The sequence below is a fragment of the Neodiprion fabricii genome, chromosome 6, assembly GCF_021155785.1.
Source record: "Neodiprion fabricii isolate iyNeoFabr1 chromosome 6, iyNeoFabr1.1, whole genome shotgun sequence".
NCBI lineage: Eukaryota > Metazoa > Arthropoda > Insecta > Hymenoptera > Diprionidae > Neodiprion > Neodiprion fabricii.
In genome coordinates, this window is record NC_060244.1 from 18,212,152 (window position 1) to 18,239,695 (window position 27,544).

Sequence of the window (27,544 nt, forward strand, 5' to 3'; positions counted from 1 at the left end):
TAAAGCCACGAAGCGCAGACAGGCGTAAAAAATGGAATCAAATTTCGAAGAAAATGACGAAATCTGAAAACTTCAGTCCGTTCCGTCGAAGCAAATTTTTCACACAGCAAGCTACCGTACCGACGGTTTTGAAGATTCATACCGTTTTGGATGTGCTGGTTCCGACTACGAGCCGCTGTGGCGTTTACATCGATTCGAAAAGCGTCAACAGCAAGCCTCGAAGCCAAGCGTCTCTGAAACACGCTGTTGTAACTATCTACCAGCGGTGTAGAGTACAGGTCGAATACGCATGTGTCTCTCAGTACGGTTTGGGACACGGGCCGGCTTCAACCGGACGCTTCTACTGCTCCTTGCTCCATCATCGGCAGCTTAGTTGTGTGAGTAGAAATTTTTGAGTCAACTTTTTACATCCGCCCAGCGATTAGTAGGGATTCCGAAGGCACCGATGCCCCGAAAAATTCATGAAACAGCAACGCCTATTTGAAACCATTCGCTCAATACAGGTACAGATAATGTTGGAAATCTCGAATGCGGTGCTGTCTTCTCTGTAGAATCGTATTATTAATGGGTTTCAAAGTGCCGTTGAACGATTCATTAAAAATTCGAACAAAATTACACTTATATATTAGGGCTGTTCTATCTCTCCTTTATTTCTTTTGATACCGTCTTAGCTTCTCTGCATTGCCTCGTTATTTGTTTAATTTTTTTTTTTTTTTATTTCATTAAGTTACGTAAAACCCGCACAACTGTTCAGCATTCGTGTGATTGATTGAAAAAACATATTTCGTAATCGTTTGTTCAAAGTGACGTGTCTCGAAATCCGAGCCAACAGCGCGTCGTTGTAAGATATATGAATACAACGACGGAATTCTATTTACTTAGGCGTATACGCAGGCCGATTAGCACTGGGTAAAGAAAAAAAAAAAAAAGAGAGAGAGAGAGAGAGAAGGGTGGAGGCAGAGTTCAAAATTAAGGAAATACCACTAACCGTTAATGCGCCACTATCAGTCTGTTCGTCCAAAGCGAGAGAATTTTCATCTCGGCATAAGTTCACGGCGATAATGAAAGTTATAACAATTGGTACGCAGCAATTAGCATTTGTAATTATTACCGTATGTTAAAAGTGTTGATCAGGTTAGTTCATTGAAGAGGCGACGTTTGTTTATTTCATTGCTTATATGGGTTATAGCGGCTTTCACAGAATTCCAGCACCCGTGCCAATATAATAATTAAATAGTAATTATCTCGGTTTAATCGGCTGTTGTTCTGGCAAACGTTGATTACTTCATCCCGTGACGCACATTAATTTACCAGACGCGTGCGTGTAAAATCAATTCCACGACGCCCTCGTGCTTTTGTGCGAAACTCTGCAGGTACTTGAGCCAATTTCTGACTACGCATTATTTCCGCATTGTATGTGATGCAAATGATTTACAGTAGTTTGAAGCATCGTCTTCGATTTAAGTCTGTGCGAGTAAATCTTCGGGGACCAGATATTGGGACGTTTACACAACTTGCAAAAATTTTTCATTATACTACGTTCGATCATTTCTACCAAAAACACAGATTCATATGAATTTGTAAAGAATTACTGTACTGTCAGCTCTCGAGGATTTTTATACTAGCACGAGTCTGTAGGAACTACCCTTAATTGACTTGAAATTCGTCTCTTGGAAATAACTTTGACACTTGCAAAATACTTATCCGTGGTACAATAGAGTGCAAAGTTCAAATGTCCGACGTCATGACACTCCTGAATATTTTATCTCAGCCCTTAACTGTAACCTTCGGTATTGGAAGCCAGAAATTCAACGGAACGAAGCCTGCGACAGGTTTAATGGCGTCCTGTCTGCGTCAACAAACCGAATAGGAGTCGTTATTGAATCTACGTCATCGGCTATCGGAACTATCGAGTGTTGAATCCCCGTTGAATCTTGCCTAGCATCAGCTATGACGATCGGAGTTGGAAAAGCGGGGAGAATCCGGCATCATTTTACTTGGAGAAATATGGTGTAGTAATAATTGGTGGTTGGAGTGCAGTTTTGTTATACTTGCAATTAGGGCGCATACCAATGTCGAAGTAAAATATTAGATTACTAATATTTAAATGCAATTAAATTTACATTACTTTTGATCAGTTTTCTACGGCACTGAAATTTTTCGAACGATTGAAAAAATTAATATCTTGCATAACAGTTTAGACCTTCGTTTATTCCTTATCGATAAAAGGTCATAGTTGAAACGCAAGTTAAATATCTTTGTATTGATGCGTATGTCATTTGGAGTCGATAAATTTATACCACGAGTCGTCTCTTTTCGAAGAAAATCAACAAACTATTTAATAATTAATACGCATCGTCTTAGCCAAGTTTTCCAAAGTCTCTGAAAACTACTCTGCAACTTTCCTGTATGCGTATTATGAATTTTCCCAGTCAATCGTTATCTTCTCATTTTACAATCGACTTTTTATCTCCACTCTCATGATGTAACAGAGGGGGATTTACTTGACAATTTCAGGGAAGGAAAATAAAAAAGTCTTTCTCGTATTTATATCTACAGTAATAAAAGCATAACCGCAGCAAAGTTGTGGCTGAGTTGTGCGAGTCGCACGCAATGATCTGGTTATATTTACTATCGTAATTTCGTTGATATTGACGGCGTCTAATGCGAGCGTGATAAGGGTTGTATAACGTTGTAAGATGGACGGTTCAGCAACCGAACACTCCGAGATTAGTGTAATCTTTATCTGACATTGAGATTTTTGACAGTTGTCGGTGGTGGAAGCTCCCTGAAAATTTTGCTCAACTATTCTTGTTGATTTTTGAAATCTGCGAGACTTACAGTTTGCAGAAATATCATGAAGCAGTAAAAGGAATATAGAACTGAACCGTGATAAAGAAAATTTTCGACTTTCAAAGTTCTGGAAATTCGTATGGAAAATAGTTTCTACTCGTGCTATCTACGACGGTTATTTCTGTATTCATTTTTTTCTACTCAGTACATTCGTGTTCAATTTCTATGCGCAGGTAACCATCCTTGCGACATTCACTCGACAATGTACAGAATCTCTATTCTTGTCAGGAAGATTATGAAGAATACAGTAAATCGACGTAGAACATGTCCTTGAATGGTAAAATTTTCTATTTAACGATCTATTCGTTATATAATTGGCAAAAAACAGCAATGACTAGTGATAAAAAGAACTGTACATTGACTTGATAAATTATACATGTATATACGCGTAAAGAAAGCAGCTGATTAATCGTGTCGCTATACTCTATTAATAATACTAGATAATATCTCTGAGTGGGATTATCAGGCCAGACGATTATGTGGTAAAAAAGGTCATTTACGTCAAAGACTTCAATACAGATCCGTACGTGAGTAATGTAATAGTCCTGTAATACGGTGGCCATTAAAAAATTATTTATGCTCCAAGTTGAAAAATCTTAAGTTTGCCTTGAAAAACAAAGATCCTAAAAGTTTCAATACTCTATCTCATTATTAAGGGGTGCCGGTGGTTAAAAAAAAAAATTGTCATTCTTGTTTTTATTTTATTTTTTTCCTCATAAAATAAGATTTCATTTTTTACGGACATTGATAATTTAAAATTTTATAACCAATCAAAAAAAAAATAAAAATCAAACGGTACACAAATAATCTGTGATTAAAAATATCTTATACACAAATATTTTCAATATTTTATGATGGAATAACCAACATAGCATCAGAAAAAAAAAAAAAAAAAAAATATAGCCTAGAAATTAGTCCATAAAATTTTTTAAGGAAGCCTAGAATAAAAAATTAAGAAATCAAATTACTAATAACAAATAAATCATGTGTGCACAGACGGTGTACGTTTTTCAATTGATTTTTTCCCAAGCTCTGTTATTAATTCTTACATTAGTTAAAGGTTTTCTTGATAGTTAATCAATGGGATGCGGTAAAGATAGTTATAAATAAAATTACCTTATTACAAAAATGAACAAACCATCAGTACAAAATTACAGATACGATCAATTCGATTTTTTTCGCAAATTGTCTTATAACTGTCTGTTTTCTAGAGTCTGGAAATTTTTGTACAAGTTAGATACTGCAGTACTCAAGGTAGATAGAGAACTGAAGTTTAAACGGTAGTCGTTGACGTAGTTTTCAGTTGACGGTGCCAGATGTCGAATCGGGCAAAAGTATTGAACAACAGGTTAGAAAACGTACACCGTTAAATACACCTGTGCACACATGATTTGCTTTTTGTTACTATTGTGATTTGTTATTTTTTTATTTTAGGCTTCTTTAAAATTTTTTGTACACCAATTTCTCGGCTATATTTTTTCGGCTTTTATTTTTCTCGGCAGGAAAATTGAAAACGTTTGTGTGAAAAAGATTTTTAATCCCAGATTTATTTTCCTACCGTTTGATTTTTTATTTTTATTTTTTTTTTTGATTTGTTGTAAAATCCAAAAAGATCAAGGTCTAAAAAAAAATGAAATCTCATTTTGTAAGGAAGAAAATGTATTTTAATAAAATCTTTCGGCACCCCTTAATAGTGAAATAGAGCATTGAAACTTTCAGGGTTTTCTTTTTTTAAGGTGAAATTAAGATTTTTCAACTAGGAGCATAAACATTTTTTTTAACGGCCACTCGAATATATGTATGTATAATTTATACAAAATCGCACGTGTAGCCTAATATTCTGTAAGCTTGTCACGAGTGAATTTATATGCTCAGCTTATGCTGGAGGTGAATTAAAGGCAGGTAATGATTTTACAAGCTTCGAAGTGGCGCCAAATGAAGATGTAGGCGCGATGATAAACGGGACTAAATTCAGAAATTTCTGTCTCATACAGAAATAGAGAAAGAAAAAAAATCTTACGTACAACAGTGGAATAGACTTGTAAACATAGGCTGCACATGAGTTGTGCAATGTAGCTAGATAAATACTCCCTCAGCTATATGCTGCGATATGATAAGTGCCTTGGCATTTTCTGAATAATTTTCAGCTCGGTAATATAAACAGAACTTTCTTTATCAAAATTAATGTGCTTACTTTAACCACTGTGAAAAAGCTGAACGTCTATGAAGACTCACTGGTTTTGATAACGAGATTTCAACACTTGTACATCAGGGTACGATTTTTTGAAAGTTTAACTTAGAAAAGCTTCGGGAATAATGGCAAAAAAATAAAAATAAAAAATCCCACGAGTTTGAATTTATCGCAAGCTTTTCAATACTCCGAAAATTGTATTATATAAATGCAGAAGAATACAATTTTAAAATCAAGCAGTGTTAAAAATGATCGATGTGCGCTCGTAATTTTTTAAATTCTGCCTTTTACCGTTTGGTTGCAATATAGATTTGCGAAAACATGACACGTGTGTCGCGGGCCGTCGTTCTACGGCTTAACGCCGATTAAGAATGTTATATGAATATCTTGATAAGGCACTCAAGAAGGACGTCGTAGATCGTGGGATAATTTGTTACACTCAGGATTGCTTATCTAGCGATTAAAGTGACCTGCGCAATTTTTGCCTTATTTTCAAATAAGGGTGCGATATCCTAACTTCTCAAACTATTCACGTTGCCTGTCAAGAAAAGAGTTCTTTCAGTCTACATTCGTCGAAATTTTATGGGGTGTTACAGATCCTTCCAGCTCGAAAGAGTCTGCATAAATAGTTGTTGTTACGTTCGATCTTATACTTAAAATGAAGCCTGCAAAATTGAATAACGCCGAACCAGCATCGATCATTATATAACAACGCTAAGCACCGTCTCCCATTTTTAAATTCAGTGGATGTTCAGAGTATGGATATAACGTGTATCGTTAGCGTACGAAGGTGAAAATGCCTGAACCATCTCGTGTGTAACACGTGGGAATAATTGTTAGGTTTATTTTCAGTCTTGGAAGGTAAAAGACAGGATAAATCATCTTGGTACGTGCGAATAAAAGACTGGCTTTTTATGAACCAGAAAATAAAGGAGCTTCCAATGTATAATATAGCCGAAAACCTTGTTTGGTTGAAAAATTAGAGTAGCTGAATATTTTAAGTACGTCAATATTTAGAGTGACACTAGAGGCGTCGAGTTTCACTGTCTTCTTGGTAAAACACGTGTAAAGTAGCTCGATATGGATTTTCCCAACACGACAGCTCGTTCCGAGGAAAGAATAGGGAAAGAGGAAACCGGCTGCCTGTTTCGCAACGCGTGTTGGCTTAACCCAGATATTGCACTTGATAATTAATTAACTAGGGTTGCGCGGTATCGAAAATTTCATACCGATTTTCCGTATCGATTTTGTAGCCGGTATTTTCGGTTTACCAAAATACTGCTCATATCGGTGATTGCCGAGATATTGTTCTGCCGGTGAATATTGGAATACTGAATTACCGACAAAATGCCAAAATATCGGTAAAACATTGAAGTAAACGTGAATCAAAAACTGAGGCGTATAAAATTAGAAACTGAAGTGAATAAATTTTTCACCACCGCATTAAGGAGGTACGAAAAATATGTTTACCACGCGGCTGCTGATCTTCTCGGAATAATCAGCGAATGATTCGATAAAATCGTTTTTGGATCAAGTTGGTATACAACGATGGCGAGTCTTGTCGCTGATGTAATAACATTTTCAAGCTCTTATCGCTTTTATCGCTCGGGTGATTGAGCTCGACGCATATTTCTAGCGTTATAAGACGACCGTATCAATTCGAGTATACCTACTTGCGTTTAAGCATACATGTACAGGGTACGTAATTCGTCAGTGTTAATATCTCTGCGGTTAAAGTCATTCACACCTCTCCTCATTGCACAAATTACGAGCAATTTAATCGTTCGGCTAATCTTTCACGAGTTCTTCAAAAACGTAAGTAATGACTGTTGACGCGTAATCCTTGACTTTGCCAATCGCGTGATAGTTAAGCATCGAACTCTTATCATTTTTCACGTGGCCACTAACTATATCTCAAATAATCTGCACTAGAAATCAATAAATTCACTGTATCCTGCGTGTTATAATTGTTATGTCGAGATACCGGTTAAAACCATTCAAAATCATGTATACAACCTTATCGCGTACCTACCACAAGTCATGCGAAACTCATACGCCTACCTAACAGATTTCACGGTAGAAGTGGTGTTATTTCGAAGGTAATTTGTGTGCCAATCGTCCCTGGTATCTTATATTTTCCAATGCTAAATCTGCTATCAGATCACCATGGGAGCGATATTCGAGGGATTTCGAACAGTTTTCGTATAACGTAGATTTTCGACAAGGGGAAGATCGTATTTGTGCCTGCATTTCAAATTTCAATATAACGTTCTTTCAAGTATATTTCCAGACAGCTGTGAATTACGAGGCGTCATTTAATCCTTCAACCAATTAGCAATAATGAAAACCCAGGTGTTTCTACACAGAGAACAAAGCTGACTAGAGATCATGAAGTAATGGTTAACACGAAACGAGAATGATTCAGATGGGTAGATTACCAAACGCAGTGTTTGTATTGCTATTTTAAGGAAAATATGTCGTTCGAATCTTTAGTCAATACTATAAGATATCTGATACCTAAGTTTAACGACCGACTAATGTTAGTTGATTACACGTTCACGATTCGGAATTGTTATTCTAGTTCGACTTTCAAATATTGCATAACAGCTCCGGCACTCGGAGACGGTTTGTTCGCCTTCGCATGGACTGTCGGTGTTTTATGAGACTTGAAGTTGATTTTTCAAACCTTGCTGTTGACTCAGCATAATTGAAGGAGAAGGAGATAATTGAGGAGAGACATGCACCAGGACATCTAACCTCGATCATTTTAACGTAGGAGATTTTGACAAAAACTTCGTTAACGCGAAAATTTGATTTTTCGTACTTACTCTAAAGAATTAAGCTTGCCCAGATAATAACGACCATATGACCTAATCTGTGCTCATTATATTTGTTAAATTTTCCGGTCCCCTTATAGCAGACACATATCAATCAGGAGAAAATGTGCAGATTGTCATATTGTATGGTATAGGAATCGCAACGTGGCTTGGAAAACTCGGTATAAAAATAGTTGGACCTTCAACAGACCAATTGATCCAATTTATTTAATACAGTTGGACTATGATTTTGCCCAACAAAGGACATGCCTACCACGAGCGATTGCTTATTTCTAGCTTAATCGACGCTTGGTAGTCATAAATCGTAATTAAATGATACCGCAAAACAGCAGGGTTCGCGAAGAAATCGCAAAAGTGCAACCACGCATCACGATTCCGCTCCACTCTCTACGAGATTTTGCTTTCCGATCGCTGCAGCGTTTGAAACCACATATGCTCTCTTCAATCACATTTCTTTTTTTTCCATATTTGGTTTCCAGTAGTCACGTCGATACGCAATGAGATCTTAATTGGTATTCAGCTAATGATTGAAGAGGCCTTAATCACGCTATTTCAGTTGCGGATCCCGATTTGAGCATAATGTTGATATGTCGTGTCAACCACACTTGAACCAGTTAAACACATTTCAGTTCTCAATGAGCTATCGAGCACAGAGGTTGATCTCACGGCCTTGGCACATGCTCAGACGGATGTCAAGCGTATCTACAACTCCAAATAATTCGCATGATATTCCAAGATGGACTACCGTTGACATCCGATGTAAAATTAGTAATCTCGCGTCTCGATAGACGGCGGAAGAAATTTTGTTAGGGTGAAGAAAAACATTATGGGAACATTATGGGTTTTGACTTTCGATACAGATGCGACGGTCCGATTTGAAAATTATAGAAACGATAGCAAAAACCGATCTCTTAGAATGGCAGACCTTGTATTGCTCACCTTTAGATCGGCGATTTTGTCATCAATTGCACAATGTTGTACTACGACTCTCTGCTACATGTGTCTAAAAAAATTTACTCATTCTATTCTTAAAATTGGCTCGGTGAGCAGGAAACTATTCCTAGGGTCATCACGTGAGCTATTCTACAGTTGAGGGTCTGAGTCTTGTTGATATAGATAGTATTCTGAATTCTTCACCAGTACGTTTGCCTTAAAATTTAACGCGTTATTCCGCGGATATTTATTTATTCCTTTTTCGAAATTATAGATAATTTTTTTTTTTTTTTTTGTCATTCACAATAAAAAACTAAAAACGTTGACGATCATCAAATCTGTCAAAATCAATAAATGTATTTACCGTTGAAAACTTATTCGTTAACAAGCATTGTTCTTCTTTTGTAAATGTAAGTTAGTGAATAAACAATATATCGAAGAAGAAATTGGTTCCATTCGCATCAATTATCGTTCCACGAAATCACTTAAACTTTGTAGTTTTATCATACGTTGTACAAATACCGTGTGTTAAGAAGTAACGCTGCTAACTCATGCAGTGCCAGTTATGCTATTGCAATGTCGGAGGAAATCGCAGCAGCGAAATAGTGGGTAAACGAAATTATAATTAATGAGAATTTCGCACGCCATGACGGTCATGCATGCGAAAGCGTAATTAAAATTCTCCCAATGAACGCGATTCGATTGAGTTCGAAGAATATGTCTGTACTGCAAAACTGTCTCAAGGTAATGTTTAACAAATCGCGCATCCGTCTGGTCAAAGTTCGAGTTGTGTAAGAATCGGCGACCCGATCGGCTGCGTTTCTGCAAATTTTGTAATACAACCAAGACGGATGGAAATCGCCGAGCGTATATTGAGAACCGTTCATTTAAAGTGCTGGCATAACAACGTCATAAGTATCTTTTCTGTCATAGGTTGTACGATATTTCATATATTATACGTATAACCGCTCGATATCTAATCGCGACGATCACGTGATCATGCTGCAGGTTGCACTATCTGTACAGAATGTTTCAACTCTTGCTTTTCGGCAACTACTTACAGTCGAAATTTTTTCACTGATGAAACGGAGATTTAAGTACAAAAAATAAGAATCTTTAATAATCCAGCCGACTTGAAAGTGGGACGGTGAATGTGAGTGGCAATGCATGTAGAATCAACGTTTCTTGCGACGATAAAATTTAAACGATAACTGGGATACAGTGGATAACCCGAATATTTCATAGGTTCAACGAACCAGTCGCATGATTTCACTTGAACGTCAACGATGACTGTGTGAATAATCGAGCTCAAAAATACAGCCGGATACATACAATAATATGCAATAATTGTATGATTATTTTTTCAGGAGGTTACGAGTCCCGATTCGAGAACGAGAATTTTGGGACGCTGCAGAGATCAGGAAGCGGTTCCAAGGGGAAACCGTACTCCAAACGCCGATAAATATACAGAGATAATCGAAAATGTATTCGGCAAGAAGAGCGACGCGGGCTCTCTCCAGGCACCGGGTTATCCTCCAGACCTGGAACGTGGCTAAAAACAATTTCGCCACAGATGTCGAGTACAAGCCAATAAGAAGCGTCCTTGTAGCGAACCGAGGTACGTGCGAGATTATGCGACTCGCATTTTAATAAATCAGAATAAATGTATGCCGCGATTGTTTATTCCAAAACGACTATACAAATCTAAGTGTCGAACGTAATGCGTTGGTGCTAAATACAAAGCTTAAAGTCTTTCAATGGTCACACATATACACACGTTAAGCGGAAAGACGAACTTTGATCATGTAGCAATCAGTGGTGGGTCAACGCAACGCGATAGGAGGAAAGTTATAGTTTTAAGTTTTTAATGGTCTTAGAATGCCGGATGAAGAACGTTCGCTTCACCCTTGGCGTAACGCGACTTGTGAAAAAGGACCATTGCGATATCCCAGACACATTTATCTCTCTGCGGCAAAAGATGAAATTCCAAAGTGATACGTGTGGTAATCGTAGTTCATTGAGTAACATGCAGATGTCAAGTTCGTTGATTGGAATTTTTCACCCCACTTTAGTAGCGCTTCAATGCGCTGCAGTTACGAAATAACGCAAAACACGTCGATATCATTTCATGAATTTCAATCACTGCGTGGGATTCTCCGATATTGAGCTAGAACTATTTTACAAATTTCTCACGATGCCGGTGCATCGAGTCATTCAATTAAGAGCACGAGACCACAGTTACCACTGGTTTTACAAATGCTTCTTCACGTGGCTACAATGATCGAGTACGTTATCGTTGGATTCCACTACATCACTTCTGTTTGTGTCTCAATCGTTGAACCGTACACATTGCGATCATGTCCAAACTCCGTTTTGTGCATTGTACGGCTTGAAATCTATCGTAAACCATACAAAACCCCTTTGACGAGTACCTTATTCCAAATTCGTGACCATAGGTGAAATCGCCATCCGAGTATTCCGGGCGTGTAACGAGCTGGGCATCCGTTCGGTCGCCATATACTCGGAGCAGGACAAAATGCACATGCACCGACAGAAGGCCGACGAGGGTTACCTGGTGGGTCGAGGCTTACCGCCGGTTCAGGCGTACCTCAACATCCCTGAGATAATCCGCGTCGCCAAGGAAAATGACGTCGATGCGATCCATCCAGGGTACGGTTTTCTCTCGGAAAGATCGGATTTTGCGCAGGCGGTAGTCGATGCCGGCATCCGGTTTATCGGCCCGAGTCCAAAGGTGGTCCAGCAGATGGGTGACAAGGTAACGCACGATATACGTGACGATCCTTCCGATGTAGCATCGAAAGCAATATCTCAGCAGTCTTTTAATATCCAGTAAATCCGACCAGGTCGCCGCCAGACAAGCAGCGATCAGCGCGGGAGTTCCCATCGTCCCAGGAACTGATGGACCCGTCACGACGGCCGACGAGGCTCAAGACTTCTGCAACAAGCACGGACTTCCGGTTATATTCAAGGCTGCATACGGTGGTGGTGGTAGAGGTAGGTCTCGCCGAATGATCAATAGTTGTCTCACAACTGCCGGCTGACTTTAACGTCCTGGAAATATTTTATTTCAGGAATGAGAGTTGTCAAACGGATGGAAGAAGTGCGAGAAAGTTTCCAACGTGCGTCATCCGAGGCTCAGGCTGCCTTCGGAAACGGAGCGATGTTCATCGAGAAGTTTATCGAGAGGCCTCGTCATATAGAAGTTCAACTGTTGGGTGACCATGCGGGGAACGTCGTTCACCTTTACGAACGAGACTGTTCAGTTCAGCGTCGTCATCAGAAGGTGGGTGGAGTTTGGTCCTCAATTGCAGGTGTATGAAAAGTCTGACCAAATACTTTCTTCTGTCGCTTGTGTCAGGTCGTCGAAATTGCACCGGCACCCTCACTGGACCCGAAGGTTCGTGACAAGATGACGGAGCACGCGGTGAAGCTGGCAAAACACGTTGGATACGCGAACGCGGGAACGGTTGAGTTTCTTGCTGATGAATCCGGAAATTTCTACTTCATTGAAGTTAACGCAAGGCTCCAGGTGGAGCACACTGTCACCGAGGAAATCACTGGGTAATTATGAGGTTTCGAACCCTACGTGAAGTGATCTCTTAACTCTTAGTTAAGGATCCGGAGTTAGGTAGAGGAATTTTAAATCCTTGAGAGTCTGGTCACTGTGTCTGAAGATCGAACTGACCCCGCTTTTTTACTTCCAGAATTGATCTTGTCCAGTCTCAAATTCACATCGCCGAGGGCATGACTCTGCCCGAACTTGGCATGACGCAGGAGAAAATCGTGCCTCAAGGATTCGCGATTCAGTGCCGAGTCACTACCGAGGATCCAGCCAAGAACTTTCAGCCGGACACTGGGAGAATCGAGGTGTTCCGATCCGGAGAGGGAATGGGTATCCGGTTGGACAGTGCCTCGGCGTTCGCTGGGGCTATCGTATCGCCTTACTATGATTCCCTGCTGGTCAAGGTGAGAGCGGGCAGTCCTTAAGGTGCTCTGCGCATTCTCGAGGCTTTTTTAAAATCGGGCTTTTCCCGGGTTTTAGGTGATAGCCCACGCTGGAGACCTTCAGTCGTCCTGCGCGAAGATGAACCGTGCACTGAGGGAGTTCAGAGTCCGTGGAGTCAAGACGAACATTCCGTTTCTGTTGAACGTACTGGAGAACCAGAAGTTCCTTAACGGGAACGTGGACACCTACTTCATAGACGAAAATCCGCAGCTATTCCAATTCCAGCCCAGTCAGAATCGGGCGCAGAAGCTTCTCAACTACTTGGGAACTGTGCTCGTAAATGGGCCGAGCACCCCGCTTGCCACGTCGTTAAAGCCAGCCGAAATCAAACCACAAATACCTCAAATCGCTCGAGGTACGAATGAATGTTGGAAATGAACAGACCTTAGGTATTGGTGGATAACGTAGTTCGGGATGGATTGCCTCTTCTTCACGTTCGGCACATTGAATCACAATGGCCCAGGTTCGCATCGGGAATCATACTCACATTGTCAGTTTCGTTTCTAAGTTAATTAATGCAACAAATACATTAACTGCAATCGTTAGCCGCAATTCGGTACGATAAATACAAAAAATGTTATCTTTGCACGCATTCGAAACACGAGGCATGAACTTTATTTATTTGCAAATTTTAACGACACCTGACGTAAACAATGCTGGGTCGTTTATGAGTTTCAATTTGTATAGCCATTGGATGCCCAAGTCATACCGTAACTATCTCATACGATCATTGATCTGAACACTCGCTCATGTTACGTATACCCACCCAACTTACATCTTAAACTTATTAATCTATTTTCATTTTTATACCTTACACTATCATTTATTTATCGCATGCCTTTTATCCGTTTTGTTTGACAATTGTTTTTTTAGACTTTGCTAAGCTTGCCGCCGCTGAAGAGACGATGGATCCAGATGCTCCAGGTAGGTTTGCACAATTCTTAGGTATGAATTAAACAACCTAAAGCATACTACGTCAATATCCACTTTCACCGCTCGTTTCAAATCTTCTGAATTCACCTTCAGATATTCTAAATGGTGATCTAATTTGTAGGAATATTGGAACCACCACAAGGCCTGCGTAAAATTCTCAAAGAGGAAGGACCAGAAGCTTTTGCAAAGGCGGTTCGGGCCAAAAAAGAGTTACTGTTGATGGACACTACCTTCCGGGACGCTCATCAGTCGCTGCTAGCAACGCGTGTTCGCTCGCACGACTTGTTGCAAATTTCTCCGTTCGTTTCCCACAAATTTAGCAACTTGTACGCGCTTGAGAATTGGGGTGGTGCTACATTCGATGTAGCTTTGAGGTTCCTGCACGAATGTCCTTGGGAGCGGCTCGAAGACATGCGAAAAACCATTCCAAACATTCCGTTCCAGATGTTACTCCGCGGAGCAAACGCAGTGGGGTACACGAACTACCCTGACAACGTCGTCTTCAAGTTCTGTGAGCTGGCCGTGCAGACTGGCATGGATATATTCAGGGTCTTCGACTCCTTGAATTATTTGCCAAACCTGATTCTGGGTAAGCACAGCGATGATGAATTTAATTCGTACTGAAGATCCATTGATATTGGTAGGGTAGATGCGCCGTAGTGACCACCGATTAGAAGTGTTTGAATTTTTTTTAGTACCGAAAATCGATTCAATTATTCATGAAATCACAAGCACATCTTCTACAGTAAATGTTCACGGTACTTTTGACCACTCAATTGTACAAAAATTAAAATTTACAGCGATCAAAGCAAACTTAACACTATTGTGCCATTTGTGGTCAGGACTCCACTTACATGTAGTTGATATACCCAGAAATTGATCAATTGACGGTTACATACGGTATTAAAGTGGCAAAACATGGTACTTTCATTCTAGTAAATGGTAAAATCTTTACAGGTATGGAGGCGGCTGGAAAAGCTGGTGGAGTTGTAGAGGCTGCAATTTCTTACACCGGTGATGTTAGCGATCCTAAACGCACAAAGTACGACCTGAAGTACTATACAAACTTAGCTGATGAGCTGGTGAAGGCTGGAACCCACGTTCTATCGATCAAAGACATGGCTGGTCTCTTGAAACCTAAGGCTGCTAGTTTACTGATAGATGCTATCAGGCAGAAACAACCCGACGTACCCATCCACATTCACACACACGATACAGCTGGTGCCGGAGTCGCGTCGATGTTGGCTTGTGCCGAGGCTGGAGCCGACGTCGTCGACATTGCCGTCGACAGCATGTCCGGAATGACGAGTCAGCCGTCGATGGGAGCCGTCGTTGCCTCGCTTCAAGGTGTGCTTGACTTCGGTTCAGCTTGATGGTGATTTTTCGATGGATCAGTAGAAGGTTTTAACTTGGAAAATGTATTGCAGGAACGCCATTGGACACTGGGATAAAACTTACTGATATATCTGAGTACTCGGCCTACTGGGAACAGACGCGTACCCTTTACGCACCCTTCGAATGTACGACCACGATGAAGTCCGGAAACGCTGATGTTTACCTAAACGAAATACCCGGAGGCCAGTACACCAATTTACAATTCCAAGCGTACTCTCTTGGACTTGGCGAATTCTTCGAGGACGTTAAAAAGGCCTACAGAGAAGCCAACCTCCTTCTCGGCGACATTATCAAAGTCACACCGAGCTCGAAGGTCGTTGGTGACTTTGCCCAGTTTATGGTACAAAACAAATTGTCCGCGGCTGAGGTGCTTGAAAAAGCTGAAGAGCTATCTTTTCCGAAATCCGTCGTCGAGTTCCTTCAGGGTGCCATTGGTGAGCCTTACGGAGGATTCCCAGAGCCTCTCAGGTAAGTAGCAACTTTAATACAGATAACAATATAAGCGTTGTCTCGCTCTATCCGATTTTCCCTAACTTTTTCGTCTATGCAACAGTCAGATTTAATACATCCAAGTTCAATTCATCCTACAGATCTAAAGTCCTGAAAGCGATGCCGCGCATCGAGGGAAGACCGGGGGCGAGTTTACCCCCGTTGGACTTCGCTGCTCTAAAGACTCAGCTCAAAGAATCTCACCCTCACGCAACCGACAAGGATGTGATGTCAGCAGCTCTGTATCCGCAAGTAACCGAGGATTACCTCAACTTCAAAGAATTGTTTGGTCCGGTGGACAAGTTGGATACGAGAATATTCCTGACTGGGCCGAAAGTTGGGGAAGAATTTGAAGTTACAATAGCGAGGGGTAAGACTCTTGGTATCAAAACTTTGGCGATGGCTGAGGACCTCACGGCAAACGGAGAACGTGAAGTATTCTTCGAGATGAACGGACAACTGAGATCGGTATTCATTAGGGATAAGGAGGCTGTGAAGGTATGTAAAAGCCACTCTCTTACCGTAATTTAATTATTATATACATTGCCGTGCCCTCAACTCGCGGTAAGTCAGAGCTAAGTGAACCTACCTTACTTTCACGATATTCTTCCATGGTGTCTTACCATTATACTCGCTAATTAATACTTTGTCTTTAGAATATTTGTAGAAAACTGCAGTGACGTCACTCTCTGTTTTATAATTTCAGGAACTACACATTCACCCTAAAGCATCGAAGTCAGACAAGAGTCAGGTTGGAGCTCCGATGCCAGGAACCGTGATCGATATAAGGGTGAAGGTTGGAGACACTGTTGAGAAGGGGGCTCCTTTGGTGGTACTTTCGGCTATGAAGATGGAAATGGTTGTGCAAGCACCAAAGGCTGGAAAGATCAAGTCGCTTGACATAAGTCAGGGTATGAAACTAGAAGGGGATGATCTTTTGCTGACTATGGAATAAACGCCGACTGTGAAAGGTCAGACTATCTGTTTAAGAGTCAAGTCAGTTCTTTGCTGTCGCAGCAGAAAAACTACAAATGGACGATTAGACTATATCACATTATTAACATTTCACAACAACTGCAAAGTACTGAATTTCAGTTACCGACATAAGTGAAGAAATGAAAGGAAAAAGAAATGATACAAGTAAACAAAACTTCGAACAATGGACAAAAAAATCGAAACATCCCAAAAGTACACTTTGAAATACGAAAAACTGCGTTGAGTCCGAACGAAAATTGATATTTTTCTCAAAGTTCCTGTAATCAGGGGCGCAAGCTGCGGATATCAATTACAGTCATCGTGACATCAAGTAATTTTAATAGGTCGTAAACGTAGATCAAACATTTTGGGATTACAAATAATAATAACATACTTAAAGCCAATATATGTATGCATAGTTGGAGGCCTTATATTATAGTTCCGGAGATATTGTGTGACTTAGAATGGATCCAAACACATCGATAAACGAATGCATAATAACGGAGTGATTATCAAAATTCAAATTCAGCATGGTGGCTGAAATGTTTACAAATTTTGAACCTTAAGAACCTTTATAATGTAATAAGCCGATGGAATATAGAGGCAATTGTAATCTCAAATATTTTTAGAACTTTTAATGTTAACGAAAAAGAATAAGATTCATCAAACAAAAATAACGTAATAAAACATCCAGCCGATGATAAAATCACGTATCGTTTAGAATAATAATTACATGGCATTAGTCGTAAAACGGACACGCAACACAGCGAGTTGTCATGTCTCATCAAATATCGCTTTACTATATACGGATGGTATGTCAATACAAAAATATTAGAAACACCAGGATTTTGTAGCTGAGTCAGTTTTTTTTCTTTCTTTTCTTTTTGGTGTTCAGGATTCCTACATTCTAGCAAACATCGTCACGTGATGTTCATATTTCGTACAATTTTTCTCATCAGATTAGATTTTTTCTATGAAATATATCTGTAAATAAATCCGTTTCACTCACAGTTACTTTTACGCATAATAACTAGGTTGTGGATCGATCGATAATTGCGCTGTCTAACTATCGAATTATGATTATTTTTTGTTTTAACTAGTAATTGGGATTATATGAATGCCTAACTGTTTTTTTTTTTTCTTAGAGTCTCGATTTTTGTTCTTATAAAAAATCCAGATGAAATACACACGTCCTTGGGACAATGTAATCGAATTGTACAGATATGTATGTCATGTAAGTACACTTTATTTATTTGGTGAGAAACGATATTGTATCCAGCAATACTGTATAACACGTTCAAATTATCGCCGCAGACTCTAGCAAAGTTCCTATATAAACAGGTGCCCAATTCTTTTGTTATTTTGTTATTGTAAATAATCTTCTGTTTTTTATTGTTGCATTAGGTCTATATCTTTTGAATGAATCAATATTACATCATGTACGTTAATTATATTTGTAAGTATGCTGGGTCGTTGATTTGTACATAGATGTAATAACTGTATCATGGGTTGCCTACAATACGTATGATGCAAGAGAAAATGTTATTTCAATTGAAAATACTTGGAAATGAACATCACATATAATGTTGTTAGATATCTAATATTATGTATTATATTATATATAATATATATATAAGTATATAGTGGTTTTGATATTTTGCCTGGAGCAATTCTATTATCTGCAGCATCACGCAGCTATATTCATTCGTAAATTAGTATATTGTACAAGTCATGTAAACGGGAGGAAAAAGAAATTGAGAATGAAAGTGAAGAAGGAAACGCTTCCAATAAAATTATATTTTCAGTAATTTCTGTGAACCTGTAAGTACCAAACCGCATAATCAAGAAAGGGACATTTTGTAAGAAACCGTGTGAATTGTAACTTCAATCTATGCAGAAGTTTACATCAAATCACGGTATCAAAAAAGTTTATCCATTGTTGAATATGGGTTTTTTCAATCACTTGAGCTCGAGTTTCGAATCTTTTTTCATGTTGAATCCAGTTTTCCCGCAGTTTTATAGCGCAATTTTTGTTTGAAAGAACGAATAGGTGCTCAACTTCAGGGCATCTGCGTGATTATATATAATGACGTCAAAAATATCACAGAACAAGATGAATTTGAAGAATGAAAAGCTTCGAGAAACTTTATTTGTAACCTTGAAAATATTTATTCACTTTTTTTTTTGTTCTTTTTTGTACAATTATAATTATAAATAGTTACTAAACGCTAAAGTAACGAGGTTCAACAGTGCAACGGACAGTTTTATTAAATTATAATGTGTAACACTTCGAAGCACTTCGGTATAAAAATTTCTATATTCTTACAAAGTTGGAAAGAGAAAGCAAACGAAACAGATATCTTTGCTTAGTCACGTATTAAGGGGGTATTGTAGTCTAGAAATTTGGAAAGATCAATTTTCATTTTATGCATATTATTACAGGTACATCTTTTAAGAATATTTTTGCCCAAGCTGATGTCGAATTTCCAAAAATTGAGAAAGTTATGGGCACTTGAATAAAGAAAATTGATTTTATTTCCGTTTCAGATTAATGGAAGCATTGCAATCATATCAACCGTTTCAAACTGTATTTTTTCACAGTTACATTTAGAGGCCCATAACTTTCCAGTTTTATTATATATATATATATATACATATACAAACATTTTGGCTAAGTTTTTGAAAAATCAATTGAAAGACTAAAAAAAATGGATGGTAAATATATATACGTATATTTTTTTTTTTTATCAAACCCGAAATTTAGGCCTCTAGACTAGAATAACCCCTTAAACAAAACCGATATGAATAAGTTACCAAATCTGTGTGTAAGATAAATTTTGCTTATGTTTATCTTTGATCATTATTTTCTCTCATAATTTTAATTGTTCTACAAAATATGAGTGGCGATAGTTATATAGAACAGTGTGAAAAAAGTTTTAGATACTTGTGTATCTATTTTACACTGTTTACCTAGTTTACACTGCTGGTCTCTGATGAGAAAATTGTAGTGTAGAAAAATGGTAAACGCAAAAGTCAACATTGTTTATACTAGTGTAGATATCAAACGCGTTGCCCCAGAATATCAAGGGGAGCCTGAAAACTTTGACCTAACTCACGTCGGTAAGAAAATTCAAAAGCAATCTGAAAGTAGACTGACAAATAAACAACAACCAAACGCGTAGAGCGAACAGAAGAACTATCTCCGCCAACGAATCTATCTACAAAACCAAGTCCTCAAAGAAATGAGTCAATCATCTCCGAGGCTATCTTTGGAGTAGATGTACGGAGTACCAATGATTGTTCCACATCAAACTTTCTTCACCAACTTTCGTAAGATCGTAGATGTGGCATCCAAAACGTACGACGGCTACAGAGCAGACGAAAAAATAACTCGAAAGAGTTATTGTCCGAGAAAAGGTCGTCTACTATGCTACCGCTCTATCACATCTAAAGCTGATAGAGGTAAAGAGTAAGCAAGGACTTGAAACTCTCACAAGCGCACAAAAGGATATTCGTAAAGCCGTACACGACCACAAATTCAACGTCCCTCTGGCGCTGCATGCATACCTACACGAAATCGAAACTTACAGAGATAAGCTTGGGAAGGAAACATGTCTAGCTATACCTCCCTTGCCAACTACAGTAATCCAAAATTTCGGTAGATATCATGCTCAAAAAGTGACTGACACGCACAACCTATTCGAGGAAGTACCATCGCTTGGTATTGCCGGCGACATGTTTATGGAACCTATACCTAACATTTGAGTAAGAAAACCTGCAAACTCAGAATTCATGCCGAACTCAGCAGGCAAATTCTTTCCAATTGGTCCTAAAGTACCAGAGATTGGTTAGTGCCTTACCAGTTTCGGGATAACCACTACCACATTCGCTGAGTATGTGCTCGGAACAAGATTCAATCTTAAGTATTTGATACACGTATCAGATACAATAAGAAAATTCCAAACGTACAGAATCGACAACATTGCCTTTAAGAACGTAGGCATGATGGGGTCTGAAGCATAGGTCATTCGAACAAGACCAAATGAAAAAGGAGACACCAAACGATGGTACAAAAGGAACGTTCAACCCACGTCTGCCGCAACCAGCGCGACTACAGAAGTGGGTGCATCTTATTGTTTCGGCTTCCAACTATACAAGGAAGAGGGACCAAGAGAAACACACAAAGCAAAAGTCGCAAACTGGAGCTGCATCATAGGCACGGGAAAGAGACCATTTCAAATGCCAGATGATTGGTATAACAACCGAAATAAACGAAGAAACTTACCAGATGGTATCGGAACTGGGAGGTTCAGAGCCGTGACGATGATATAAGATATTGTTCTCACAAACGTGGTATGTTGAATATATAAAACTAGCAGATGATAAATCACAAGCAAAGATGACTTTATATCGACCGTAGTGGCTTAGATGCTAGCACTTGTGACTGTGGAATGGGAGGACTTGGGTTTAATCCCTGGCCTGTCAATTAAGTCTTGAATGGGAACTTACAAAAACGTAAGACCGGTCACACCGTTCAGTCGTTACATTTGTCACATCAGCTAACACAATTGCAAACATTATTAGTTACTCAGTTAGATGAAGATGAAGGTGATTTCTTAAATTGGAGAAATGCATAAATCGTTTTTTACACTTGTCACACTCGAATGACTTTTGATTGGCGTGCGATAGCATGTGATTCTTCAAGTAATCTTTACGAGAAAATTGCTTGTGGCAAATGATGCATATGAATCGTTTGAGTCCAGAGTGTACTAGCTTGTGTCTGTCCAAGTCTGACAATCGAGAGAACTCTTTCCCACATGTATCGCACTTGAAAAGTGTGCCTAAGTGCAGCCGCATGTGTGCTTTCAAATGTTCGGGTCGTGACAGTTGTTTATGACATATATTACACCTGTTTTCTTCCTTGTCTCTACCGTCAAACGAAGAAAACTTTTGATCCCCATGACTGCGAACGTGTTCTTTTAACCGAACCTTTCTGTTGAAACGCTTCTCGCAAACCGCGCACTCGAATCTTTTATCCCGCCAATTATGCGCGCACACATCGTTTTCAAAATTGTAAGTACTGGCGAACTGTACACTACAGAGGTCGCAGTTGCTCGATCTTTCCCTGCACTCAAATGTACTCGAATCCACCTGCAGCATTGTCTCTTCTTTCACCGCCTGACACCCTGCGCAATTTGGGCTCTGATGATGAGGGCAGATTTTATGTGAGGCGATATGTCTCTTCAAATGGTCTTTCCTTGCAAAATGCTTTCTGCAAATGTGACACTCGTGGCATCTCGTGTCACTCTCACGACTCGGTGTGTGTCCTTCCAGGTGCAAGGGTAATGGGAAACTCTTTCTCAAATTTAAACAAGAATTGTCGTCGCCCATATTTATTTCAAAGCCGATGTTCTCGTGGCTTTCTTGGTTTGTCGGTATCGATTCGACATGAGAAAGCATGTGCTTTTTCAGGTTGTCTTTTCTGGAGAACTTTTTTTGGCACGTGGGGCAATCGAACAATTTCTTATCCAGATGTGTAAGTTTGTGTCTATCCAAGTCGGAAGGTCGAGAGAATTCTTTTTGGCATATCTCACATCTGAAACATGTACCCAAGTGGAGTCTCATGTGAGCTCTGAGATGCGAAGCGCGTGAGAATCTTTTGCTACACTTGTCGCACTCGAACAGTGTGCCCAAATGCTGACGCATGTGGGTCCTTAGGTGCTGAGGACGAGAAAGCTGTTTATGGCATATCGTGCACCTGTTCAAGCCGTTGTCGAAAGCAAAAAACTCGCCATCTGAACATTGCGAATGACTGAGTATGTGCTGCTTTAGATGATCCTGTCGGGAAAATTGCTTCTGGCAAGTATTGCATTGGAATGGCTTTACGCCTGTGTGTATCAACTTGTGCCTGGCTAAGTCTGACACACGGGAAAACTCCTTGTGACAAACATCACACTGGAAACGGCCCGTGGTACCTAGATGCAAGTCTACGATATGTCTATCCAGTGAAACTCGACTCGAAAATTGAACCTGACATATTGCACAGCGGTATGGGCTCTGATTTCTTTCATTCAGCTTCCAATCTTCTTCGGTGCTCCCCTCGTTGAACGGACCTTGCGTTTCTGCCAGAGCGATGTATTGTACGGCTGATTTTGTCATAGCGTCTTTTTCCACCTGTAATTGAGATAAATCATGTTAGCTTGGTCTCCTTTCACTTGTTTTATCTTTTCTACATTTACTCAGTATTTACCGCTGGGCGCTGTGTGGTATATGAATAGATTTTAATTTTTTTAGTAGTACTGGAACTGAAGCCAATTTGTGAAAGTAAAAAGAAGTTTTCCAATGGACGCAAGTTTTTGGGTTATTTTAGTATTTATGGCAAGAGGTTAAAGTTATTAACATTACGTCAACAAAGTATAACCAATAAAATCACTACTTCGCAACTTTAGAGTGACTTTCAAGAGAAGTTGAAATAAAAATATTAGTATGTTTTGTTTTTTAACAGTTTACTAAATTTTCAACTATCTCTAAAGTTCTAAAACAGTCATGCTTTTTAAAAATTCTTTCATTACATTAACGACATGATCTTCAATCTCATTCGGTAGCAACGAGTTTGAAATTGCCAGATTGAAAGTGTAGCATCGTAAACATATCGTTTACTTTCATCCTGTATCTTACAAACACACATCGAGTGAGAGGTTCAAAGGATAAAATTTGGAGAATGATCTTCCATGCATGGTAAAGTATAAATATTTAAGCAGTGATATGAATTATGATTTGAAGATCGTTTGCTGACAGAGTAAACTGATCTCTTACTAAAGAATTCTGGGAATCCTGGGTCAGCTGTTACTCACTAAATCTGTAAGATTCGTGTTTGTGAATTTTTGTTGAATCACATTGGCAGCGGTGGCATCTTCCGTCTTTATCGAATCCTTGCTCTTGATTTTAATGTTTGCATTCGCGAGGGTATCGACATACTCGAGAAATCCTCTCAAAGTTGACGCGGCATCCTTATCGGACTGCTCTTCTGCCATACGTGCCAATCCATCAATGCTTTCGAACAAAACATTGCAGCCCTGGACGGAAGGATCGAAGGTTAAATGATAAATAGATTATCCATTAGTCTTAACAAGAAAAGTTTCACCTTTGTGTACGTAAATTGTCTATAAATTTCCAGCACGACTAGAATATTCTAAACTCCGGCTCTTCGCTGTTACAATGATATCAAGGAAGAAAATGACGATTTCTTGATATTTTAAAAGGCTTTCTGATATTTGTGGAATTTTTTCAGGATTGTAAGATCACAGTTGAGAATTATGTGATTGTTCGATCGTTCTCATTTATACAAGCGAATCTAACCTAACTTAACATGACCCAATCTAACTTTCACAGAAGCTGTGCAGGTCACAATGATATGTCAAATAAAGTCAAAAAGAATTGTTTACCTACCTCACGTTCCATTTTCGGCGTATATTGAAAATAGTAGAGCTTTTTCAATCCGCATGCTTCGGCAACAAATCATAATATTCTTCCACCTTATGATCTAAGTTGCATAATTCTAATTTATGTATCGTTGCACGGCTCCTAATCACGAATTAACGTTCAACGGAGTCAGTCTCAAGTAAGGCTTCACCTGTTTGAATTACAAGCTTATTTTACAAAAGTCACTGATCTCTAATATTAGTGACAATAGTTGAGTAAATATATATTCTTGTATGTAAGCAAACGCGGGCAAATAACCGTTACATGTATGAACAGAGAGAAACCTGCATGAATACTATGAGTTTAGACGGTAAGGAAGGACACTGACCACACGTCCGCAACAGGGTGTGCGCTCTTTGTTACTTTCTAACTTCATCGCCGGATGTCGAAAACCCGCCATGCTGCATTAGACAAATTTAAAAAATTCGAATGTCTTTTGCAGTCAACGTTTAATAGCGGTCGTGGACAAGAGCGTTTACCGAAGAATGTGAAGACAGTTGCCCTAATGGTCTTTGGTGTGACAACCGAAAATCGTCGTGCACTTGCGCTCCCTGAGATGTTCCAACAATAGAGTTGAGAACTTGTTGCAGAACATCAGAGATTTACGAATTTCGAGATGATGCTGGCTGCATTCACCTTCCGAGTAACACAGTCTTCGCAATGGTAAACCCAAGCCAGTACTTAGCCCGTGTGTACTGACCGACTTGTCGGCGATGAAAGAGATTGATGGAAATAAATTTCTTCCAAAATTGGTGGCAAAACAGTGATTCAATTGAAGTATGGGTACCCGAGAGAAGAGTGTATAAATAGATCAAACATAATAATAGATCAGACATAATAATGATGCAGAGACCGAAAGGTATATAGTTATATGCGGTCGACGTACGATATTAATATATATGATCCATTTACGACGAATACGTGATGCATACTGTAAATATTGTACTTTTCCAGAACACGAACTAGATTCCCTACAATAATACGTCTATGATATGAAAATAGAAGAATTATTCATTTCGAAATGAGATTCTATTCGACAGGCGCTCGATGTATTCCGTAACATCGATATTCATAATTATTCCAACAACTTTTCTTTTGCTCTCTCGATCTTGAAATTTCGTAAGCACAGAATCGAAACGCTGTTTTTTTATCATCCAACTGTCGCAGAACGGCGGCGTTATTAGCTGACCCGTTAACTGAAGAATATACCCTTTAGTCAGCGGCTGACCATCGAAGGGCCTAGCCGCTTGAGTATGGAATCGGCAAGGAAGATAAAGTGCGTATTTCTTGTCTGGAATGTAAAGACATATCATATAATCATACATCATACATCGTACATAACACATCATATCATACATAGTATTGAAGTTCGAACCAAAGCTTGGATGTTCGGATGTTCAGAAAGTGACGTCATCCCAAATTTTTTTTCGTCTTGACGTCATCGATCTGAAATCAGCTAGCCGAATTCCTCAGTCTGGAGACAAACGCGCAGTAGAGCGGACGTAAGAGAATCGCGCTTCGCAGATTTCGAGTACCGTGTTCTTTACCTCCTAGATCCTGCGCTCCGAGTCCGCTTTCTCGTGCAACTCGAGTTCCAGGACAAGCGTTGCGTAGTTTCTTTGCTCCAGGTCCGCTACCTGGTGGAACTCGACATCAGGGACATGCGGTCCAAAGTTCTGGCTGTCCACGTCCTTGACCTAGTGACTTTTGACCTTCAGGACTAATTTTTCGTAGTTCTGACTGTCCTGGTTCTCCACCTGGTGGATTTTGACATCCAGGAAAAAGGAGGTATGACCCGAGGTGGACAAGGAGGAGGACGCGAAGGACGAGGAGAACCAGATGGACGAGGAAGACGAGGATTTGTGCTCGGTGAGTTCACGATTTTGACAATATTTAATGGCAATTGTAATTGTATTGTATTTGAAATTTTTCAAACTTGTCATGTTTACAATAAATTATTTCAATTCAGTTTTCGCGCAAGCACAAATTCAATAACTATAAATGTACTAATAAAATTTACTATATCCTTAATTAATCAATTAATTATACTCATCCTTACACAATATTTTTAATGTGTTCTTATACTGAAAATATTTATTACTATTCAAGGTATAACCCAAGGTGGTTGGCGGTGGTTGGAGGTGGCCGGAGGTGGACGAGGAGGAGGACGAGGAAGACGAGGATTTTTGCTCGGTGAGTTTATCATTTACATAATATTTAATGGCAATTGTAATATATTTCATCTAAAATTTTTCAAAATTGTCATGTTTGCAATAAATTATTTCGATCCATTTTTTGCGCAAGCACAAATTCAGTAGCTATAAATGCGCTGATAAAATTTATTATATTATTGATTAATTAATTATTTATACTCATCCGTACACAATATTTTTGATGTGTTCCTATACTGAGAATATTCATTACTATTCCAGGTATAACCCGTGGTGGTTATCGGTGGTTGTTGGAGGTGGGCGGCGGTGGTTGAAGGTGGTCGGAGGCGGACGAGGAGGAGGACGAGGAAGACAAGGAGATGAAGGTGAACGAGGATTTGTGCTCGGTGAGTAAAACACTTTTATAATACTTGATGGCGATTGTAATTATATTTTATCTAAAATATCTCAAACTTGTCATGTTTATATTAAATTATTTCAATTCTTTTTGCGCGCAAGCACATATTCAGCTATTAATGTAGCTATCAATGCGCTAATAAAATTTACTAGAGTATTAATTAATTAATTGATTATATTAATCCTTACACAATATTTTTAATGTGTTCCTGTACTAAGAATATTTATTACTATTCCAGGTATAACCCGAGGTGGTTGACGGTGGTTGGAGGTGGTCGAGCTGGACGAGGTGGAGGACGAGGATTCGTGCTGGGTGAGTTTAACATTTTTATAATATCTGATGAAGTAAGATCAGCATCAGGAGTAGGAATAGGATTAGGACCAGTAGGCGGAGTAGGAGTACGATCAGGAATAGGATCAGGAGTGGGAGTAGGAGTAGGATCAGAAGTGGGATCAGGAGTAGGAGTAGGATCATGGGAAGATGTAGAAATAGGAGTAGAAGTAGGAGTAGTAGTAGGAATAGTACTCGGAGTGGGAATAGGAGTAGAAGTAGGAATAGTAGGAGTTAGAGTAGGATTAGGATTAGGAGTAGGAGTAGCTGGAGTAGGAATAGGAATAGTCGTCGTAGTAGGAGTTGAAGTTGGAGTAGGAGTAGTAGTAGGCGGGGCGGGGGCATGGAGGGGTGGGGAGGGGCGGGAAGGGAATATTATCATATCAAGTTATCAGTAATAAGCAATTGCGGGTAAAATATTAGCTTACTTTTGTAAGTATTTATGAATATAGCCTCTATGAATATTCATTGTTGATATATAAGGTCTGGCAACGTACCTACTTTCTGTAAGAGATGTTGAAGATTTTCAAC

At 39.3% G+C, this 27,544-nt stretch overlaps 2 protein-coding genes across 4 annotated transcripts; one reads left to right on the top strand and one right to left on the bottom strand.

Annotated features, from left to right (window-relative positions):
- Positions 1-234: 234 nt before the first annotated feature.
- On the top strand, positions 235-18,441 carry LOC124185235 (pyruvate carboxylase, mitochondrial). Of its 2 annotated transcripts, XM_046575786.1 has the most exons (14): positions 235-377; positions 10,182-10,432; positions 11,271-11,590; positions 11,679-11,829; positions 11,907-12,118; positions 12,194-12,396; positions 12,540-12,801; positions 12,878-13,196; positions 13,715-13,765; positions 13,896-14,363; positions 14,732-15,121; positions 15,202-15,637; positions 15,760-16,156; positions 16,365-18,441. In XM_046575786.1, the coding sequence occupies exons 2-14, from the start codon at positions 10,297-10,299 to the stop codon at positions 16,611-16,613; spliced, it is 3,594 nt and encodes a 1,197-aa protein (XP_046431742.1). In that variant the 5' UTR covers positions 235-377; positions 10,182-10,296; the 3' UTR covers positions 16,614-18,441. The 2 variants fall into 2 exon arrangements, with proteins under 2 accessions (XP_046431742.1, XP_046431743.1); XM_046575787.1 differs by lacking the exon at positions 13,715-13,765.
- Positions 17,781-24,432, bottom strand: LOC124185236 (zinc finger protein 84-like). Of its 2 annotated transcripts, XM_046575788.1 has the most exons (3): positions 24,083-24,432; positions 23,488-23,709; positions 17,781-22,807 (listed from the first exon to the last, which is right to left on the bottom strand). In XM_046575788.1, exons 1-3 carry the CDS (start codon positions 24,092-24,094, stop codon positions 21,218-21,220), a joined length of 1,824 nt encoding a protein of 607 aa, XP_046431744.1. In that variant the 5' UTR covers positions 24,095-24,432; the 3' UTR covers positions 17,781-21,217. The 2 variants fall into 2 exon arrangements, with proteins under 2 accessions (XP_046431744.1, XP_046431745.1); XM_046575789.1 differs by lacking the exon at positions 24,083-24,432 and having other exon boundaries at positions 23,450-23,618.
- Positions 24,433-27,544: the final 3,112 nt, after the last annotated feature.

What these genes read in the sequence shown, in the direction of transcription:
- LOC124185235 (XM_046575786.1), top strand. Translation starts at nt 10,297, where the DNA reads ATGTATTCGGCAAGAAGAGCGACGCGGGCTCTCTCCAGGCACCGGGTT. An exon ending in CGTCCTTGTAGCGAACCGAG is followed by an intron (nt 10,433 to 11,270) that starts GTACGTGCGAGA and finishes TCGTGACCATAG; the next exon opens with GTGAAATCGCCATCCGAGTA. An exon ending in CGTCGTTGCCTCGCTTCAAG is followed by an intron (nt 15,122 to 15,201) that starts GTGTGCTTGACT and finishes AATGTATTGCAG; the next exon opens with GAACGCCATTGGACACTGGG.
- LOC124185236 (XM_046575788.1), bottom strand. An exon ending in ACACGAATCTTACAGATTTA is followed by an intron (nt 22,808 to 23,487) that starts GTGAGTAACAGC and finishes TCTCAATTACAG; the next exon opens with GTGGAAAAAGACGCTATGAC.